This window comes from Crocuta crocuta, unplaced genomic scaffold (genome assembly GCF_008692635.1).
Source record: "Crocuta crocuta isolate KB4526 unplaced genomic scaffold, BGI_CrCroc_1.0 scaffold430, whole genome shotgun sequence".
NCBI classification, from domain to species: Eukaryota; Metazoa; Chordata; class Mammalia; order Carnivora; family Hyaenidae; genus Crocuta; species Crocuta crocuta.
This window is the reverse complement of record NW_027527934.1, coordinates 2823142-2843417: the sequence shown is the minus strand read 5'-3', so window position 1 is coordinate 2843417 and position 20276 is coordinate 2823142. Positions and strand designations below refer to the sequence as shown.

Below are 20276 nucleotides of genomic sequence, written 5' to 3'. Positions count from 1 at the left end.
TTAAGAAAGGGGTGTTTTTTTTTTTTTTTTTTTTTTAAATGTGTAGGTTATATGAATTTAAAAGAAAACATGTAAACAAAGCCTTGTGAGTGCTGTTTCAGATACAGGCACCTTCTGGGACTGTAATAAACACGGTTTCTCTTGTGTTACTCTTTACAACTGCATCTGATTTCCAGTTAAAGATCTAAGCCAGGAAGTCCAGGTGGGCTAATAAAGTTAACGTAAGTTCTCACCAAATTTGTTACACTATAATTTTGTTACTATGGCTTAACTAATTCATTAAGTATTTACTGAGGAACAACCCAGTGTTCACTTAATATCCTGGGTTATAAAAATATTAAGTAATGAAGACAGTGAAATTACGAAGCAGTGAACAATGGTGAACCTGCCACCATTCAAGTTCATATGAATTTAATCTCTCTCTTTTTTTGAGTTTCATCTCTTAAAAATTGGGAGGTAGGGGCGCCTGGGTGGCTTAGTCGGTTAAGCGTCCGACTTTCACTTAGGTCATGATCTCGCGGTTCGTGGGTTCGAGCCCTGCGTCGGGCTCTGTGCTGACTGCCAGCTCAGAGCCTGGAGCCTGTTTCAGAGCCTGTGACTCCCTCTCTCTCTGACCCTCCCCTGCTCACGCTGTCTCTCTCTCTCTCTCCTGGAAATAAATAAAACATTTAAAAAAAAAAAAATTGGGAGGTATTTTTCATTACTTATTCAAACCAGGTTACAATTCATGTCTCTTCTTTTGAAGGACTCTTAAACTCACCTCTAGATATATCCCATATTTGTTCTGTTAGGCAAACTTTTCTAATCACTTGCAATATAATGGAATGTTTTTAAGAGTTTCTTTTACTAAAAGGTGATGATACAAAAAGAGCTATTAGAATTTAAAACCATGACATATTAAAAAAAACAACAACCCTTCACATTGTGTTTTAATCCATAGAGTTAAACAAACAAACAAAAAGTTGATACTCTAGTCAGCTAACCACTGCTGAGGCTAATTGGTAATGTCAGATTTTTTGATCTCCTACCCAATTAGAAGTAGTTCATCTTATAAAATTTGTAGATATAATAAATATAAGACAGAATACTGGAGTCTTTCTTTGAGGACATGCATAAAGCACTACTGGAAAATCCATGCTTCACGGTTAATAAACTCCTTTTGGGCCTAGAAGAATCTAAGTTGTAGACACTTACACCTTAACCACCCAGTTTGCCAATATAGACCTAGGTCCTTTCAAGATTTGAGTCAGCACACTGTTCAACTGGATTATAACCTAATTTTCTATTATTACAGTGCAACACTAAAATTAACTTATAATGAAGTAGGAGTTACTTTGTATTGAATTTCTTCTTCTCCTCAGTTCCATTCACCTCATTTAAATGGTTAGGTTGAACCGTCACATGCTTCTAAAGAGTAGATTTTGAATTTTAGGATTTTTTTGCTATATACAAAAGTTTTAATTTTCCTTACATTTTTTCCTATTAAAAAGATTTTTTTTTAATGTTTATTTTTGAGAGCAAGAGAGAGAGACTAGCGGAGGGGCAGAGAGAGAGAGAGACACACACACAGAATCCAAAGCAGGCTCCAGGTTCAGAGCTGTCAACACAGAGTCTGTTATGGGGCTCGAACCCACAAACAGTGAGATCATGACCAGAGACAAAGTCAGATGCTCAATCAACTGAGCCACCCTTTACATTTTTATGCATGATTTAAAAGTACTAAATAACTAAGTTTTGGTTTTAAATACGTTATTTATTTACTTATTTTTAAGATTTTTTTTCTTAAGTAGGGCTTCATGCCCAGCATGGAGCCCAACGTGAGGCTTGAACTCATGACCCTGAGATCAAGAGTTAGATGCTTGGGGCACCTGAGTGACTCAAGCTGTTAAGCATCTGACTGTTCGCTATATCCCACATGGGGTTCAAACCCACAATCTTGAGAACAAGAGTTGTATCCTCTACTGACCGAGTCAGCCAGGCACCCCCTTAAATATATTTTTTGGACAGAAATTTAAATTATATATGTACACTGATGGGGCACCTGGGTGGCTCAGTCAGTTAAGTGTCCGACTTCGGCTCAGGTCATGATCTCACAGTTTGTGGGTTCGAGCCCCATGTTGGGCTCTGTGCTGACAGCTCAGAGCCTGCAGCCTGCAGCCTGCTTCAGATTCTGTGTCTCCCTCTCTCTCTGTCCCTCCTGGCTCGTGCTCTCTCTCTCTCTCTAAAAATAAAAATAAAACATTTAAATTTTTTTTTAAAAATAATTTAGCAACAGTAAAAAATAACTCCAAAGGCAAAGAGGTGTCTCTTTTCTTTTTCCTGCCCACAATTCACTCTAGATATGAGCACCCATATCTAAGCACTAAGAAGAAAAACCCCAATGTAAGCTCCACTTTCTTTATCTACCCCAGTGTAAGCTATATATTTACTTGTAGACTTTGAGGAAGAAAAGGAAATGGGAACCGCTTAGTGGTGTAAGAACCTGAAAGACACAGGGGACAGGGGCAGGAAGGCAGTGCCCTAGAGCAAGCAGCAATTTTAGTGAAGAATCAGAAATAAACTCTACCTAAGTCAGTGGTCTGTGTGGTTCACAGTGAGTTTAAGTTAGAGTCTGATGAGGATTGAAGCTTTGCTGGTTCTTCTTCTCAAGGGCATAACCAGTTTGTCAAGTAAGACTGAGTTTGCTAGAGCTTCCTAGAAAAAGATGACCTCAGCTATGAATATCAAGACTGGAACTTTCAAATAATTTTCTTACTAGGTTTTTTTTTTTTTTTTTTTATAGATTAGTGTTNTTTTTTTTTATTCTGAGGGGCAGGTCTGGAAAAGAAGGGACGAGGCCGAAAAGCATTTAAAGGACTTCTGAGCCACCTGTAATGTGCCAACAGTTGTTGGAGAGCTCCCATCTTTATACCATCCTCCCTACAAATCTTCCTACAAACCCTGCAGAATATTTCTTTGACTTAAAAGTAGCTGTCTGCACACTACACTAGACTAACCAGTATCTTATAGGACAAAGAAGAAAGCAGACCAGTGGCTAAAGAAAAAAAAAAAAAAAGAATTCAAAACGAATATGTGTAACACCTCTATTTTACCCAGTGCTCCCCTTCCCATTAGGCATTCTTTCCATTCAGGAAACTGCCTGTTTCCCTTCCCTTACAGGATTTTACTTTAACTTCAGCACAGAAGAAAGGAGAAAGCAATGAAAACCCTTCCCAGGAAAAACAACATACTCTAAAATAGCAGGCATTTAAGGAACTGATCACTTATAGAAATAGATTTTTTAAATGTCTTGACACACGTGTACAGGATTATCCCAGAACAAATCCGGAATCCCCAAAATGCCTCCTATCATTTCCTTCCCTGCTCACAACCCCAAAAAATCTGCTGGGATATTAATGGCTCTATCACTCTTAAAATCAAAAGTTCTATGATCTTGGGGTGCCCGGGTGGCTCAGTTGGTCAAGTGCCCAACTTTGGCTCAGGTCATGATCCCACAGTTCATGGATTCAAGCCCCATGTTGGGCTCTGTGCTGACAGCTCAGAGCCTGGAGCCTCCTTCAGATTCTGTGTCTCTCCCTCTCTCTGTCCCTCCACCGCTTGCACTCTGTCTCTTTCTCTCAAAAATAAACGTTAAAAAAAAAAAGTACCACAATCTGATTTTAAACAAGTAAATGTGTTCAAAATAACTATTATTTAAAAATATGCAAAGATAGCCAAACACTAAAGACAGAAAAACCTATTTATACAATACAAAGTGTTTGGAGTCAAAAGTAATGAAAAGCACAAAGTACCAAAGTACCAAATCCTAATCTTCTACAATCTCTCTAGCTAAACACAGCTGAGCAGTGGCAATAGGGTTTGCCTGCAGCAGTTTTCAAATCCTATGTATTTCTATACCATTATTAAATAAAATATTCTGTTAGTTCACAGAAAAGCAGACAGCATCCAACTACATTCTCTGATAAAGAATGCAAACAGTAAAAGTCAAAACCTATTTTTTTCTTTTAATGTATATCTGGCTTTTCAACACTTACCTTTTCTGACTATCTGATTAAAAGGGTAAGTAGGTAGTTAAAAATATTTAAGAAAGTGTATAAAATTAGATTAGAAGATTTTTAAAAATTGTGGTTCACTCCACTGTTGTCCCTAATAAGGAAATACAGGTGTTGGGAAGTTAACTCCACATACCTACATATTAAAACAGTCTCTTAGTGAAATACCAACATATTGAAGATAAGGATTGAAAAGTCCTATACACAATTTAAAACATATGTCACTTCTCTTAGCCTTCATGAATAAATCATGCTAATTTGGCTTGCAGATTTGATCTAATACTTTATATACAAATTGCCACGACAATGATGATAAAATTCTCTTCTGTGCTCTATGACACTCAAACTGTTTAAATACTAAGTAAGTTGCCAGCTAGAGCCCATTATTCTGAATCATGAAAAAAAAATTCAAAGGTCCTTTTATGCTATCATTTTTCTCCATAAGAACTGTTATTAATTTTTAAACTGTATGTATGTATGCATGTAATCTCTACACCCAATGTGGGGCTCAAACTCACAACCCTGAAATCAAGAGTCTCATGCTCTTCTGACTGAGCCAGCCAGGTGCCCTAAGAATTATTATTCAAAATAAAACTGTCTCAAGTCAGACTATGGGAAATTTCCAAAATCGTTCTTTCTCCTTGGTTTTTATTTCTTATAAATGGAACACAGTACAACTATACATTTCAAAATTAAACTCTATTTGTTAGAAACACATCTAAGTCTTCACTGAAAAGGGAGGGAAATGGGGGTGCCTGGGTGGCTCAGTTGATTAAGTGTCTGACTCTTGATCGGCTCAGGTCATGATCTTACAGGTTGGTGACTTTAAACCCTTCACTGGGCTCCATCCACACTGACCATGCAGAGCCTGCTTGAGATTGTCCATCTCTCTCTCTCTGCCCCTCCCCTGCTCGCTTTCTCTCTCAAAATAAATAAAATTTAACAAGGGGGGAGGGATGCCTGGGTGGCTCAGTCAGTTGAGCATCTGACTTTGGCTCAGGTCATAACCTGGTGGTTCGTGGGCTTGAGCCCCACATCAGGCTCTGACATCAGGCTCTGTGCTGACCGCTCAGAGCCTGGAGCCTGCTTCAGATTCTGTGTCTCCCCCTCTCTCTGCCCCTCTCTCGCTCACACTGTTTCTCTCACTGTCTCTCTCAAAAATAAATAAACATTAAAAAAGGGGGGGGAGAGGGAGAAATGTATAATTAACATAAATGAAGAGCACTTAAAAGCTGGACACTACCCTAATCCCTTTTCTGGAGAGTAATGGAAAGGAGTCAATCAAATGAAAAACAGAAAGCACAAAGTTCCCAGCAATGACCTATTAGAGGCCTGTTGTTATTATAAACAGAATAATACATTAACACATACATTTTTGGAAGTGGGAAGAAAATGTCAGTAAATCAAAAAGTGCTTTTATCTTTTAAGCATAATATTCTTCAGAAAAATTACAAGAGATTTAGTAGACTAAGAACTGAAAGAAAACTAACTACATATCTTTAATGAAACGTTGCAGCACATTTCATCTACAAACAACAAAATCTCTGAAGGTCTTCTAATTAGCTACATACAGTGCAAGCTCAAATATATAAGATTTAAGAAAAATTTCTGGAGTCACCTCTCAATGCTCTTTTATGTCGAAAGAAAAGCTTTTCTACCTACCATGTTTCTTCCACCATCCTAAAACTTTCTCAATAATCCTTCTTCGTATCTGCAATCCCATTTGACCACTATTGCTTACTTCTACTACGAGGTTGATGGATTTTAAAATTACATACTGTACTACTTCCCCTCTTAATTCTTTCCATTACCCAATCTACCAAAACTCATGGTAACTAAGAGGGATTTAAGAATTTGTGCTTAATCTCAAAATCACATTGTTTATCACATTTAGTTTACAGAGAGACTCCTGACGGCTGCCTGAGTGGCTCAGTTGGTTAAGCGTCTGACTCTGGTTTCTGTTCAGGTCATGATCTCACGGTTTGTGGGTTCAAGCCCTGCATCGGGCTCTGTGCTGACAGTGAGGGATTCTCTCTCTGTCCCTACCCTGCTCGTGCTTGCTCTCGCTCTCGCTCTCTCTCAGAATCAATAAATAAAAACTTAGGTGGAAAAAAAAGACTTCTGAGGCTATACTCAATCTACTTTTTAAATTTTTAACTAGCAATCACCTTAACTATGCATTCTATGTCAATGTTGTTTTTCACAGTATCTGATTTTGAAGGGTCTTCCATCCATACCCTCAAACTCAGAGTCTCTTGAGTAATCACAAATTAATCTTAAGCAGGGAGAGAAATCTCAATTTGAAGTCTTTAGAGTCCCTATTTGAAAAAGAAAACATATATATAGACAAAGTTATATAGTTGTCCATAAGGTTGTTTTGTTTCTTCTTTTTAAAAAACGTCTATTTATTTATTTTGAGAAAAAGGGGGGGGAGGGGCAGAGAGAGGGGAGAGAGAGAGAATCCCAAGTAGGCTCTGCAGTGTAGAGTCTGATGTGGGGCTTGAACTCATGAACCATGAGATCATAACCTGAGCTGAAGTCACACACTTAACTGACTGAGCCATCCAGGTGCCCCTACACAGTTGTTTTAAAAATTAACCTTCAGTAGACTTTCTTACTAGCTATGTCTGGTATCGGTAAACGTTTACTGGTGGTGAGAATAATATCTACAGTGATGTATTCTTTTACCCCTAAATGTTCCAAACAGATGCTGGTTAGAGGAGCAAGATCCTTAAGTCCCATGATGGTACAAACCCATGGCCTAGCCAACACATGGAAGGAACAAAGCAAGGTAGCATATTAAGCATTTAAAAACAAAGATGTAGGTGGGGCGCCTGGGTGGCTCAGTTGTTAAAGCATCTGACTTCAGCCCAGGTCATGATTTTACAGTTTGTGAGTTCAAGTCCCACAATGGGTGAACTCAAGCTCTGCTTCAGGTGAGCCCCACTTCTCTGTCTCTGCCACTCCTGGGATTCTCTCTCTCTCTCTCCCTCTCCCCCTCATTCACTTGTGTCCTCTCTCTCTCTCTCTAAAAAGAAAAAAGAAAAATGTAAACAGGACTAGAAAATGAGGTACAGATGAGTCCCCCACCAAAATACCATGAGTCACTCTTGAACTCCAGAAGTTTTCCACGTTTGACTAACCATAACCTCGGCAAAATACTTGGATAGGGGGTGGGATGAGAAGGGACACCTAGTAACATTATCTGGACATTTATATATGCTCACATGTATACAGAGAGGCACTCAAAATACTTAATAACTGGTGGCAGAGACCCCAATCCTTCAGAACAGACACTAGTCAGTAAGCCATACGTAGGGCCAGCCTTGCACTGAGGAGGACAGGACTCACATGAAGTGAAGAAGAGAAAACCCTGCACCTTCACATCAAAGATTCTTGTCTGTTTGCCGTTTTTCACTCTGAAATGCCTGGGTGGAAACAGAGGGCAGATGCAGTGTTCGTGCAGACTAAGGGCTGGTGAGGAGAGAGCAATCCTTAAAATACTCCACAAAAAACAATTTTAAAAACAGTATGGCCAGTGTCTTGAACTATGTACCAAAACCTTGGGAACTTAATAAAGGCACAAACTGAACATGACTTATGAGAGACAGACCACTAAACCATTTGCAGATGGTAAATATTTAATTTTCAAACTGTGTATCACGTATAGAGAAGTGTAAACAAATTATGAGTATTTACTTTCAGGAAAAAAAATAAAGGCAAAGCTGCTGAGGCAGAACTACTAATTCTTATTTAAAAAAACTAGCTTTTCACTCATGGAAATGACTCAATTTTCTGCTGGATTCTCCAATTTTGAGTGTGGAAAACTAAGTAGCTGTCCTGCCCCGGTGGAGTGATGAAGGTACTATACCAGGGCCTACTGGTTAGTGAGGATGTTAAGAATGCCTGGTTCAGGAAGAGACACCCCTCTCTGTTGTATCTGGTAACAGAAATTAAGTCAAAAAGAAATTATTCCAAATTTCCCACAACAATGAGGATGGAGATGCGGTCAAGTCCACATTCCTCATACTGGTAGCTGGGACTGTACCAAAAGGAAGCAAAGTCACCTTTACAAAATAAGAACAACAAATTAAGAACAGTAGTAAAATGTGCCAACAGTGTTCTGAGGCTCCCCAAGCTGCCAGATGAGAGCAGTTCTGAGCTGCTAGATGGGAAAATCTGGCTTCAGGACCACATAATGTCCACTGACCAACTGTTTTAACTATACACCTTACAAGCAACTGTAAGCATCCAAGTAAGCAGTGTAAATGGGAATAAAAGTGAGCCTGTACTACTCACAGCTTTGTGAAAGCAGGGCTGTAGCAGAGATAAAATAGGACGGTGGTTACGTAGGGACTCTACAACCCAGAGGGACTCCGGCTGAGTCCAAACACCTGGCTCTGCCCCTCGGCAGCCATATGTCCTTGGACACCCTATTGCTCTTGAGTTTCAGCTAATTTGTTTTGGAGACATTTAGGGGCTTGATGTACAATGCAACATTAGTTGATGTGCAATGTGCAATTGCTTGTGCCAAAATTCTCCAAATCCCAGACCTACAGTTCCAATTCTCATCTCTCACTTGATCTATTATTACCAATAGTAAAGGGGGGAAGGGCACTCTTTTGGGTGTACTTTATCATTTCTTAAAAACTGAATATATGCTGACTCAGATGTCAAGTTAACTATCGAAAAAGCTTTCAAGGCAAGATTTCCTTTGTGCATTATTCCAGGTCCTTGGCTCTTAGCCAGTTGGGAAAGATTAGAGTAGAAGGAACTTGTAGGGACCTTAGAGCTCTGACCAATGAACCAAGAGATCTGACCTAATGAAAACAAAGTAAGCGATACGTTATAATGAGATGTAACAATGAATTACTCCTTCTGACTTAAGATTTTAAAATTTCATTACAAAGATGTCCTTGTAGAAGAAAAATTAAGCAGGTAGCAAGAATACCTGCTTTTCAGAAAGAGCTGTGCTGCAGGGTGGGGTGTCTATAACCCGTTCACGGCACATTTGCTAATGTCTCCTGAATTTGGTCAAGATCCCACACCGTGCTTTTGCAACAGGGCGAGAATGGCCAGTGTGGATAAACCAAGCGTGTTAGATGGCACACACGCCACCTCCTAGGATGTGTAAAACTTGCTGTTAAAAGATCATTTTAATAATTATGCAAACAGTATCAGTCCACTTAGTAGGAGACAGAAGACAGCGACCTAGCTTTACTTTTGTTAGAAATAATGTGCGTTAACACATCACTTTAGATACAAGTGGCTTCACTTACCACTTCTGTTGATGTTTCTGCATGCTCAGAAGTAACATGTTCTTGAAGAGATGTCTCCGTATAGCCCATTTTTCCACAATAGGGACAAGTAAAAGACTGTGGCTGCTCTACAGAGAAAGCTTCCCCACCATAGTACAAATCTGAAAAATAAAGTGGAACTGCAGTGAGAAATAATAATTCTTATTTCCTTTTCGTATGTGAACATATAAACACATGGTAGGTACAATAATGTGAAACAATTATGTACCAAAACCTTGGGAATCTCTAAAAACCTCACCCTGTCAAAGAGTACTTAGCTTAGGTCCCTCTTATGTGCAACACCTTCTTTTGCCTGGGACTCCAAGACACCTCCTCCAAAATTTCTTTTCCGCCCACATAGCTATTATTGCCTTAAGAGAAAAACAAACAACTTTTTATCCTTTTGTTTAATTTTGAATTTTTTAAAGATTTATTTTTAAGTACTCTCTATACCCAATGTGGAGCTTGAACTCACGACCTCAAGATCAAGAGTTGCAAGCTCTTCTGACTGAGCCAGCCAGGCGTCCTCCCTTTATTTAATTCTGAAACATCTCTCATTTCACATCGAGTTCTAATTTTACTGTAATTTATTTTTTCTTTGTATGTGTAGTAATGACAGTGTCAACACAAAGAATCAGCAGGGTGAGAGGTGCCAGCTGGCTCAGTCCGGGGAGTGTGTGTGGCTTCTCATCTCGGAGTTGTGAGTTCGTGACCCACATTTGGTATAGAGATTACTTAAAATAAAAATCTTAAAAAAAAAAAAAAAAAAAGAATCAGCAGGGGGTATCATAACACAAGAACACAAGTGCTCGGAATAGGCAACTGTGATCAATATGCCAACCCCCACAGCTACTTGTCCAAAGCACACACTATTCTTCCAGCAGGAAGGACCCTCCACACTCAGTTCTTGTAAAAATGCTAACTTGAATGAAGTACTGCCACAACATACTCTGTCCATGTTGGTTACTGAAGAAGGGACGGATTAGTGGTATTCTCGGGGAATCATTTGTTTGCCTCTTTAGCACATCTCAAGAAATAAGTCTGTTTTTCGTCATTAGTAACACAAAAGGAAATGCAATTGAAAGTATATTTAGTATGTTATGTCACTTCATTCCAAAGAACTATACTTAACATGAAACAAATGCTTAATACGATATGATCATTTTTATAAGAAAAAATTTTGTAAGAGAAAGAGTATTTGTTATGTGAGAGATTTGTTTACATTAATTTTTAGGAAGATTTAGGCTATCTTAAAAATATTTGCCCTCCCCCACACATATATTATTTATTATACGCATAAGACTTGCCAGGTAGATTTGGGATTGGTGGGGATAAATATACAAAAATGAACAAACTTCTTCATCTGATAAAGGGCATCTACAAAAAAACCATAGCTAACATCACATTTATTGGTGAAAGACTGGATGTTTTCCTCCCTAAGACCTGGAACAAGACAAGAGTGTCTGCTTTAGCCATTTCTATTCATTATTTTACTGGAGGGTCTAGTAATTGGGCAAGAAAATGAAAGGAAAAGCAGCTAGAGGGAAAGGAAGAAGTGGAACCATCTGTAATTAGCAGATGACATGACTCTGCATATAGAAAATCCTTAAAAATCCAATAAAAAAACTTTTAGAATAAACAACAAAAACATCATAGGATATAGGATCCATACAAAAACCAACTATTTTTCTATGCACATGCTGTGAACAATCCAAAAATAAAATTTTAAAAATCCACTTACAATAGCAAGAAGAATAAAATCCTTAGTAATACATTTAAAGAGGAAGTGTAAAACACAGCCTCTGGTAGTTATAAAACTTTGTTAAAAAATATTAAAGACCAGGGCGCCTGGGTGGCTCAGTTGGTTAAGCATCGACTTTGGCTCAGGTCATAATCTCATGGTTGACCAGTTTCAGCCCTGCGTCAGGCTCTGTGCTGACAGCTTGGAACCTGAAGCCTGCTTTGGATTCTCTGTCTCCCTTTCTCTCTCTGCCCTTCCCCTGTTCATGCTCTCTCTCTGTCTCAAAAATAAATTAACACTAAAAAATTTTTTTAATATTAAAGACAAACTAAACAAATGGAAAAACATCTCATGTTCACTGATTAGCATTAGTTCACTGTTGCTCTCCAAACTGATCTACAGATTTAAAACAATCCCCATCAAAATCCCAGTTGGCTTCTTTGCAGAAATGTGACAAGGTGATGCTAAAATTCTTGCATAGAAACTCAAGGGATCTAGAATACTCAAAACAATCTTGAAAAAACAAAAAACAAAACAAAGCTGGAGGACTCATAGTGGTCAATTTCAAAGCTTACTAGTAGTTTACAGCAATTAAGACTGTGGTCCTAGCATATAGACAGATCTGCAAAGCAATGAGACTCTAAGGAAAGACACATTTATGGTCAACTGACTTTTCTAATAGCTGTGTTAAGCTATCTTAGACACATAAAAATTGTGTATATTTATGGTATACAACTTGATGTTCTGATGTAGTGTGCACTGTGAAAAGATCGCCATGTCTATATAGTTACCTCTGCGTGTGTGTGTGTTAAAAAAAATTTAAGATCTATCCTCTCCAAAAATTTTAAGTATTCAATACAATATTGTTAACTATGGTCACCATACTGTACATTAGCTCTCGAGAGCTTATTCATCTTGCATAATGAAACTCTGTACCATATGACCAACATTACACCATTCCCCTACCCCTTTCACTTCAGATCAACTGATTCTCAACAAAGATGCTAAGACAATTCACTGTGTAAAGAATAGTCTTTTTCAGGGGCGCCTGGGTGGCTCAGTAAGTTAAGCGTCCGACTTCAGCTCAGGTCATGATTGCATGATCTGTGGGTTTGAGCCCTGCATCCAGCTCTGTGCTGACAGCTCAGAGCCTGGAGCCTGCTTCAGATTCTGTGTCACCCTCTCTCTCTCTGCCCCTTCCCCTTCTCCTGCTCTCTCTCAAAAATAAACAAACATTAAAAAAAAAAAAAAATACTCTTTTTCAATAAATGATGCTGAGACAAATGGACACCCATATGCAAATCAATGATCTACCTCATCATTCCATATACAAAATTTAATGCAACATGGATCAAAGATCTAAATGTAAAAGCATAAGTGGTGCCTGACTGGCTCAGTAGGAAGAGCATGTGACTCTTGATCTCGGGTTTGTGAATTTAAGCCCTACACTGCGGGTAGAGATTAGTTAAGTAAATAAAACTTTAAAAAAAATGTAAAAGTAAAAACGATAAAACTCTTAGAAAAAAACAAAAATTTAAATCTTTATGATCTTAGACTGGGTAATGGTTTCTTAGATATGACACCAAAATCAAAACAAAAGAAAAAAAAGATAAACTGGACATCATCAAAATTTAAACTTTTGTAGTGCGCCTGAGTAGCTCAGTTGGTTAAGTATCCAACACTGGATTGACTCAGGTCATGATCTCATGGTTTGGGAGTTTGAGCCCTGCATGTCAGTACAGAGCCTGCTTGGGATTCTCTCTCCCTCTCTCCTTCTGCCACTCCCCAACTCACTCTCTACTTCTCTCTCTCAAAATAAATAAATCAACAACAAAAAAATTGAAAACCTTTGTGCTTCAAAACACATCATCAAAAAAGTGAAAAGACAACCCATGAAATGGGAGAAAATTTCTGCAAATCATCCACCTGATGAGGAACTTTTATAAAGAGTATATAAGGAAATAATAAAACTCAATAATAAAAAGACATATTACCCAATTTAAAAAATGGGCAAAGGATCTGAATAGACATTTCTCCAATGTAGATATACAAATGGCCGGCCAGTAAGCACAAGAAAAGATGGTTACTATCACTGTCATTAGCCATCAGAGAAATGCAAACAAAAACCATATGAGATACCACTTCACACCCACTAGGATGGCTGGAAAGAGAAAAGCTCTGTGCCGAGCAAGGAGCCTGCTTAAGATTCTCTCTCCCTCCCTCTTGCGTCCACTCGCGCGCTCTCTTCTAAAACAAAAACAAACCCCCAAGTGCCAACTAGGTAAGAAATTCTAGCATGAAACATTTTATAGCTTTTCTTATGGATTAACAAGGGCTTCTAGTCAACCATAGAAACAGTGTGCTTTACGAGAGCCAGGGCAAGAATACTTGCACGCTGCTGGCACCAACGGTCCATTTATTCACTCCTTCTTTATTGATGCACTCTTTCCATCTCATACCGTGTCCATTTTCTAGATACCTGAATGGCTTTTATGAATAGTTAGGCTAGGATTACGAGAATTATTCAGAATATAAAAGATTCATGTTATTTTTAATGTATGCTATTAGGAACAGTTTTAGAACATTTTGCCTTCAACCGTCTTCACGCACGTACACGAAATTCTCAAGGACAACCCATTAGAATGTGAAGGAAATACGTACCAAAATCTACCCTTGTTAATATGCACTGCATTGGGTGGTCAGTTGTATGCCTTGTGGTTGTTGCACCACTTTCATAACAAGATGCACAAAGATCGTAATCGTAGCAAATTAAACACTTATATCTGCGACCTCGAAAATTTCCTTTTAAACATGCATCACAGCTGACACCTATTAAAAAAAAAAAGAAATATCATTAATTAGCAGCTGTAATAGGCCCCACTCCATCTCATTTTTATACATTTTTTAAAGTACAGATTTAACTCCAAGTTTCCTTTCCAAAATGACTAGAAACAACATAGTAAGATGATACGGGAACAGCCAACAATGTGGTGGATTTGTTACTGTGCTTTACATTCCTAATGAAGATGACTGAAAAGATTTGATAAAATGTAAAAAACAACTTTAAAAATGCCTTGATGAGCGAGCAAGTGGATAAAGACCAAGTGAAAGAGGAACTGGTAACTAGAATCACTAAAGGGGGCAGGCATTCATTGACCAAAGCAGGTAAAAATCTGAGCTTGGATTTTCACAGTGTTGCAGGACAAAGCACAGGAAGTGAAGACCAAAGTCTGCTGAAGGTGGAGTGTCTAACAAGTAATTCCTTGTAAAAAAAATTTTTTTAATGTTTATTTTTGAGACAGAGACAGAGCTTGAGCGGAGTAGGGGCAGAGAGAGAGGGAATCACAGAATTCAAAGCAGGCTCCAGCTCTGAGCCGACAGCACAGAGCCCACCGACAGCATACAGCCCAACGCAGGGCTCGAACCCACGGACCGCAGGATCATGATGTGAGCAGAAGTCAGCCGCCTAACAGACTGAATTGCCCAGGTGCCCAAGCAATTCTTTGTAAAGCTGAGACCCTAATATACCCTCAGTGCATGGGTGAGCCAGAAATCGTCCCTAGGGGATTATAAAACTTGCCCCAGTGAAATCCCTCTCCTGCTTTGGCACAAAATAACCACCAAAAACAATGAAAAATCATAAGCACAAATCAGCCCAGCCCTCTAATGAGTGAAGAGCCCAAATTTAAACTAAGTAACGGTTCCAAATGGTTCTCAGGTGAAAAATTTAGTTTAAAGTGGTGGTGGAGGGCGGCTGGCTGGCTCATCTGGTGGAGTGTGCATCTTGTGATCTCAGGGTTGTGAGTCCAAGCTCCATGACAGGTGCTGAGATTACTTAAAAATGAAATTTAAAAAAATAAATAAATAAATAAAGTGGTCCTAAGGGAGCAAGCATTACCACCAAGCCTCTGGCAGAAATTAACTTCCAAAGAATGAATCTACACACAAAATATATACAAAAAACACAGCACCATGAGGAAGCAGTCGCAGAAACAGCAGAATCAGACTGGCAGAGTTTATATCAGAACTAGATATCAGATAATAGTTAACAGGTTAAAGTAAATAAAAGAGAAGCTTTAAAAGAGGAGGCAGCCAACAGACTTGAAAAAGAACCGAACAACATCTAGGTATTAAAAAAATTAATTAGAATTTAAAACTCGACGGCCAGGTTTAATAGTAGGAAAAGCCTCTCATTCACATGTAATATTCTTGGTTATGCAGAAAACTCAATACAGCTAAATTGTTACAATTAAGTATCTTAAGCAAGGTTGATAAATATAAAAACCAATCTAATAAAGTATTGACTGTATTTCATAACTCCAAAAAAGAAAAATTTATTATTAAAAAACATGTCATTTAAGACTGTACTTGGGGCGCCTGGGTGGCTTAGTCGGTTAAGTGTCCGACTTTTGCTTAGGTCATGATCTCACGGTTCGTGGGTTCGGGCCCCGCGTCGGGCTCTGTGCTGACTGCCAGCTCAGAGCCTGGAGCCTGTTTTGGAGTCTGTGACTCCTCTCTCTCACCCTCTCCTACTCACGCTGTCTCTCTCTCTCTCTCTCTCTCCTAGAAATAAATAAAACATTAAAAAAAAAAAAGATTGTACTTACATGAGGTATTTAGGTTAGTAAAATTCATATACAAAGTAGAAAAGTGGTTACCAGGAGCTGGGTAGAGGGAGAATGGGGAACTGTTTTATGGGTACAGGGTTTCAGTTTGGGATGGCAGAAAAATTCTGGGGTTGGTTGCGTAACAATGTGAATGTACTTAACGCCATTGAATTGTACATACAAAAAAGGTTATAATGATAGATTTTATGTTTTACCACAATAAAAAAATTATGTCACTGGCAACAGCATTAAAAAATGCCTATGAATTGGGGTGCGTGGGTGGCTCAGGTCTGACTTTAGCTCAGGTCATGATCTCCCAGATCTCACTGATAGTGCAGAGCCTGCTCAGGATTCCTTCTCTCTCCTTCTCTCTCTGCCGCTTCCCCACCCATGCGTTCTCTCTCTCTCAAAATAAGTAAATAAAACTGTAACCAAAAGTAGACCTTTATGAAGATAATTAGTGAAAATACATTCAGGGGTACCTGGCTGGCTCAGTTGCTGGAGCATGCGACTCTTGATCTCGCAGTTGTGGGTTCAAACCCCACACTTGGGTGCAGAGATTACTTTAAAAAGAAAACAAAATCTTGAGGTGCCTGGGTGGCTCAGTCAGTTAAGTGTCTGACTCTTCATTTTGGCTCAGGTCATGATCTTATGAGATCAAGCCCCAAACTGGGATTTGCACTGGGCATGGAGCCTGCTTAAGATTCTCTTTCCCTCTGCCCGTGCAGGTGCACATGTGGATATGCTCTCTCTCAAAAAAACAAACAAACAAAAAACCAAACTTAAAAAATGTATATGTATATTCAAAGACATTAAAGGACTTTAAAAAATATTAAGTTCACGGAAGAAAAGCTTCAACAAAATGAAATGTCAATTCTCCCCAAATTGATTGGTGGATTCCGTGCAATCCTAATCAAAATCACAAGAGAAATTTTTGTGGAACATGACAAGTGGACTCAAATTTTTATGTAAGCTGCAAAGGGCCAAAAAAAACCCAAGACATTCCTGAAGAAAAATAAAATGGAAGGATTTGCTCAACATATCAAAAGCTATTATAAAGCTACAGTAATTAAGAGGATGGTATCAGCAGAGACAGATCAATTGACCAATGAAAAAGAATAGAAAGCCCAAAACAGATACATACATGTTGAAATCTATTTTATGACAACAGAGTCCCTAGAGAGATCAGTGGGGAAAGGAGGATGCCAGAACAGGTAATTATCCATATGTGGGAAAAATAAAATCAGATCTCTTCCACAGATCCCATACACAAAAATCAATTCCAGACAGCTTAAAGAGAAATGTCGAAGGAAACTTAAAAAAAAATCTTCAAAGGCCATGTAGGAGAATATTTTTTATGAGCTCAGAATAGGAAATAAAATAAAATACACATACACATGGTCCAAACCAGAAAGAGATATATTCAATCACATTAAAATTAAGACTTTTTCTTTACCTTCTAATGCCCTAGAGTGATGGAAAGACAAGAAGGTACCCAAACTGGTGATGCGTGCAACATACATGATGTACAACAGTTTGGTATTCAGAATACATTAAGAACTCAGACATATCAGTAAGAAAATGACCAACATACAATAGAAAAATGGGCAAAATGGGGCACCTGGATGGCTTATTTGGTTGAGTGTCCAACTTTGGCTCAGCTCATGATCTCATGGTTCACAAGTTCAAGCCCCAAATTGGGCTCTGTGCTGATAGCTCAGAGCCTAAAGCATGCTACAGATTCTGTGTCTCCTCTCTCTCTCTGCCCCTCCCCTGCTCATGCTCTGTTGGTCTGTCTCTCTCTCAAAAAAAAAAAAAAAAAAAAAAAAATTTTTTTAAAAACGGGCAAAGACTTCAGTGGGCACTACAAACAACAAACACAAATGACCAATAAATAAATGAACAGATGCTCAGTCTCATCAGTCATCAAAGAAGTACAAATAAAATTATCAGGAGCTATCATTTCACATGTACAAGTCTGACAAAACCTAGAAATCTGATGATTTCAAGTACTAGTGAAGATACAACAGAAGCACTTCTACTTTGCGAGTGGGAGCACACATCAGCACAACTTGGAAAATTTCATTCACATTCTAGTCAAGTTAAATATGCACAATTCCAACGAGTCTGAGGTTTCACTCTTAAGTATATTCTCTGGGAAATCTTTTGTCCATGTGTACCAGAAGAATGTAGAAGAATGTTCACAGCAGTTTCTGCAACATGGTAAGGGATGGGGGATGTTAACAACTCAAAGGCCCATCAAAGGTCTATTATAGAAGGAATTAGAAAATGTGTCGAGAGAGAATCCCAAGAAGGCTCCGCACTGTCAGCAAGAAGCCCGATGTGGGGCTCAAACTCACAAACTGTGAGATCATGACTGAGCCGAAAACAAGAGCTGGACGCTTAAACTGACTGAAATACCCAGGCGCCATGCAAAAAACATATATAGTTTAAAGTTCGACAACACTATCTAGTTTAGGAAATCAAACATGTAGTGAAACTATGAAAGGAAAACAAGGGAATGACAAAGTTTTGGTCAGTGGTTTCCTCTGGGGGGAGATGAATCCTCAGCAATCTTGAAAGGTAATACCTTCACATCTAGCAGAAGGAATCTGTTGTATCACTCTTTTTCTTTACATTTATTTGACAAATGTTCTCAAATATCCCTCAATTTTTCTTCAATTCTCCTCCCCCTTCAATAAAAAACAAAAAAACAAAGCTGGGATTGCTTATAACAGCCCTTGGGCTGTCAGTTCACGGTGGAAAACTAGCATAGTTATGGCAGATTGCAGATTCTCATTAAATGCTTATTGAACAAGTTTTTATTTAAGATCTTTGTTATTACTTATTAACAATGGGCCCTTAGGCAAATCACTTATTGTACTCTACTACATTTCTTCATCTATTAGGTTGGCTTGTGAAAATCATATGAGAAAAAAAATTCAAGGTCTTAAATTTTATTTTTTAAATGCTTATTTCCTTTTGAGAGAAAACGCACACACAAGCAGGGGAGGGACAGAGGGAGATGGGGACAGACAGGATCCTAAGTAGGCTCCGCTGACAGCAGTAACCATGAGATCATTACCTGAGCCAAGTTGGATGCTTGGCCAGCTGAACCACCCAGGTGCCCTTGAAGGTCTTAAATTTTAAAACATATTTATTTTTAAGTAGTATCTACATGCAATGAGGGGGCTTGAACTCAACCCTGAGATCAAAAATCACACACATTCCTCTGACTAAGCCGGCCAGGCATGCCTGAAAGTCTTATGTTATTTCATTCAAATGTGATAAGATTATGTTATCAGATTTTATGGTATACAACTGATATCCGCGCGCACACACACACACTCTTACACAAATGGGGCAGGGCCAGAGGGAGGACAGAGAATCTTTTTTTTTTTACATATAGTTTATTGTCAAATTAGTTTCCACATAACACCCAGTGCTCATCCCCACAAGTGGGAGGACAGAGAATTTTAAGCAGACTCCATGCTCAGTGCAGAGCCTGGCAGGGGATTTGATCTCATGACCTAAGCCAAAATCAAGAGTCAGAAATTTAAGTGACTGAGCCACCCCGGCACCTCTATATACAACCTCTTGATACAATCAGTCCTCAAAATAGCCTTCACTGTTAAGATTTCCAGAGATGTACTGAGATCTCACCAAATTACATTGAAAGCCAAATGATGGCACCAAGCCAGTAGTTTTCCAGCAAATTCAATACATATTGAGTGCCTACTATGTTCTAGGTGGTGGGGGGACAGTAATAAACAACACCGATAGCTCTGCCCCTGTGAAGCTAACACTTTGGTGGGTGAAGATAGGTATAAAAACACATGAAGCTGTAAAGCAAGTTGGAAGAAAGTGCTATGGAGAAAAATAAAGCAGAAAACAGAAAATTGTGTGGGCAAGAAAGTTCCCAGAAAAGATGGTTTTCAAGCAAAAAGATGGAATACTTCAAAATCTGCTTATTCAAAATAGCTGCCAGGCATGAAAATGCTTTAAACATAGAACATAAAAATCCTGAAAAGCGGTAAATAACTGTTTAGATTCACAAATGGAAGTTTAATGTAACTGGATACAATAACTTTGCCAAACAAATGTAGCATGAACTGTGCTAAAAAGATGCCAGAAAGGTAAACCCCACTTTGAACACTAACCTTCTGGCATGTCCCCTCTGACGTTATTCTATAGGCCTGACTTTCCATGGTGGGGATGCCGGCTGACTGGTATAAATGAACAAAACTATGACAACCCTGGATGGTGCCGCCGTCCAACTCTGCGTCTGATGGTGCTCATCCCTTGCCTGTCTTACTCTTCTGATATAATTCCAGGCTATCGAAATCTACCTGCCCATAGCTCTTGGAGCGCCTGGGTTGCTCAGTTAAGTGGCCAACTCCTGATTTTCAGCTCAGGTCGTGGTCTCATGGTTCATGAGTTTGAGTCCACATTGGGTGCTGTACTGACAGTGTGGAGCCTGCTTGGATTCTCTCTCTCCCTCCCTTTCTCTCTCTCTCTCTCTCTCTCTCAGAATAAATAAACTTAAAAAAAAAAAAAAAAAAAAAGATGCCCAGGGCTC

The 20276-nt window shown here is 38.9% G+C and overlaps 1 protein-coding gene across 2 annotated transcripts in view; it reads right to left on the bottom strand.

The window, feature by feature from the left end:
- The window catches only part of KCMF1 (potassium channel modulatory factor 1), a 73359-nt gene that overhangs the window by 14686 nt on the left and 38397 nt on the right, over window positions 1–20276 (bottom strand). Inside the window, exons 1-3 of one of the 2 annotated variants that reach the window (XM_077751910.1) lie at window positions 16180–16231; window positions 13752–13919; window positions 9332–9471 (exon numbers count right to left, since the gene is read on the bottom strand). In XM_077751910.1, coding sequence (XP_077608036.1) covers window positions 9332–9471; window positions 13752–13919; window positions 16180–16204 — 333 coding nt within the window. In that variant the 5' untranslated portion in view covers window positions 16205–16231. Of the gene's footprint in view, window positions 1–9331; window positions 9472–13751; window positions 13920–16179; window positions 16232–20276 lie in introns of those variants that run through there. The other variant, XM_077751911.1, reaches the window with a different exon arrangement.